Source organism: Cyprinodon variegatus, unplaced genomic scaffold (assembly GCF_000732505.1).
Source record: "Cyprinodon variegatus isolate N-32 unplaced genomic scaffold, C_variegatus-1.0 Scaffold942, whole genome shotgun sequence".
Classification (NCBI taxonomy): domain Eukaryota; kingdom Metazoa; phylum Chordata; class Actinopteri; order Cyprinodontiformes; family Cyprinodontidae; genus Cyprinodon; species Cyprinodon variegatus.
The window spans coordinates 209,383-210,859 of record NW_015151395.1 but is presented as its reverse complement, the minus strand read 5'-3'; the positions used below and the strand labels follow the sequence as shown (position 1 = coordinate 210,859).

Here is a 1,477-nt window from a genome sequence, read left to right as displayed (position 1 = left end):
TGGCTACTACTGTAGGTTATTATACAGCAAAGGTCAACAGGCCGGAAATCAAACCTGCGGCGGCGGCTGTGCACGTTACTTATCCATTTATCTTTCTTCTAAAGAGAGAAAATGTAATTAAGGGAAGTTTTATTAGTATTTTAATAGTATTTAATGATTTCTCAGCAATACCTGCAATAATCTTTGACTAAGAAAATACTCTAAAAAATTACGTGATGTAATTTTATAACTTATAATTAGAATTTATAATGATGCACTCTAAATAATATTTTCATCTAATTGTAAACATACATTTGTTTGGTGTCTATTCGATGTGCGAAACCTCCCCACCCAGAAAACAAGCCCTTCTTTTCTCTGCTTACCGTAGAAAAGCCCGATTAGAAATCCAGAAATCTACAGAACCTGAAAGACGAGCTTTTTCACCCACAACTAAAAGGCAAAACGTTAAAAGCTGATGTTTTAAAGGAGGCGGCTGACAGAAAAACCGGACCAACGCAGAGATGAAGGTTAAAGTTCTGACCAGAGTTCAGCAGTTCCTGCTCCATCACTCCACAGCCCAGCACCTCCATCCAGTCGCCCTGGAAACGCACCTCCAGCTCAAAGGAGGGATGAGTGAACGGGAAGTAACAGTCGACCCACCGGACATCCACGTCTGAACGAGAGGAAGATGGCGGTTAAAGAGGGCGGATGTGTCGGTGCCGCAGTGGCGCCGAACCACTGATCGCTATTTATTCAACTGGGTGCTGATTTCCTGAAAAAAGTGATGATTTGATCTTTGTTTTAAAAGTCTTAAGTCCACCTGAAAATTAGAACATTATTGTTCGATGCTGTAGCGCACATATTGTTTACATTGCCACCAGTCTAACAAGGGAGTACCAATATGGCAGCAGGAGGCTTCACTTCAACCCCGTACTTCCAACTGGAAATCAGCAATCCAGTGAATAAATAGAGATCCGTGCAGAGAACATCTTGCCTGCCCCACCTGATCCAAACAGGTGAGTGACGAGTCGGGTTAAGGTCTGCTTCAGGTCAAACTCCACCAGCTTCACCGCCTCCAGGGTGTGGCTTTCCTGCTTGTGGGGCGTCCGGCGGCCTCCCCGCTCAAAGAGGGACAGATCCTCGCCGTTCGGGACCTTAGAGAAGAGCTGACCGACACAAAGGTCACGTTCAGACGTTTTCCTTTTAACTGCAGGTTCTTCAGTTTATCAGGTTTCCTTCCAACTTAACCAACATCTATTCAAATAAGAAAACACTGAAGTATTCTCTCTTTATAAAGTTAATAATTCTGGAAGCTTAAAGGGACTAAATCATATGACGGAGTATTAGGGCCAGGCTAGAGATCTCTTTTTCTTCTATTTCGAGAATAAAGTCGTAAAATTACGAGAATAAAGTTGTGATATTATCGGAAACAAGTTGTATTTTATGCCAACTCTTCCCAGAAGCCCTTTCTTCCCTAAAATGAGGAATGTGGAGCATC

The 1,477-nt window shown here is 42.8% G+C and overlaps 1 protein-coding gene across 1 annotated transcript in view; it reads right to left on the bottom strand.

Annotated features, from left to right (window-relative positions):
* Positions 1-1,477, bottom strand: part of fars2 (phenylalanyl-tRNA synthetase 2, mitochondrial) — a 115,226-nt gene that overhangs the window by 77,096 nt on the left and 36,653 nt on the right. Inside the window, exons 6-7 of the mRNA XM_015398569.1 lie at positions 983-1,145; positions 521-652 (exon numbers count right to left, since the gene is read on the bottom strand). Coding sequence (XP_015254055.1) covers positions 521-652; positions 983-1,145 — 295 coding nt within the window. The remainder of the gene's footprint in view (positions 1-520; positions 653-982; positions 1,146-1,477) is intronic.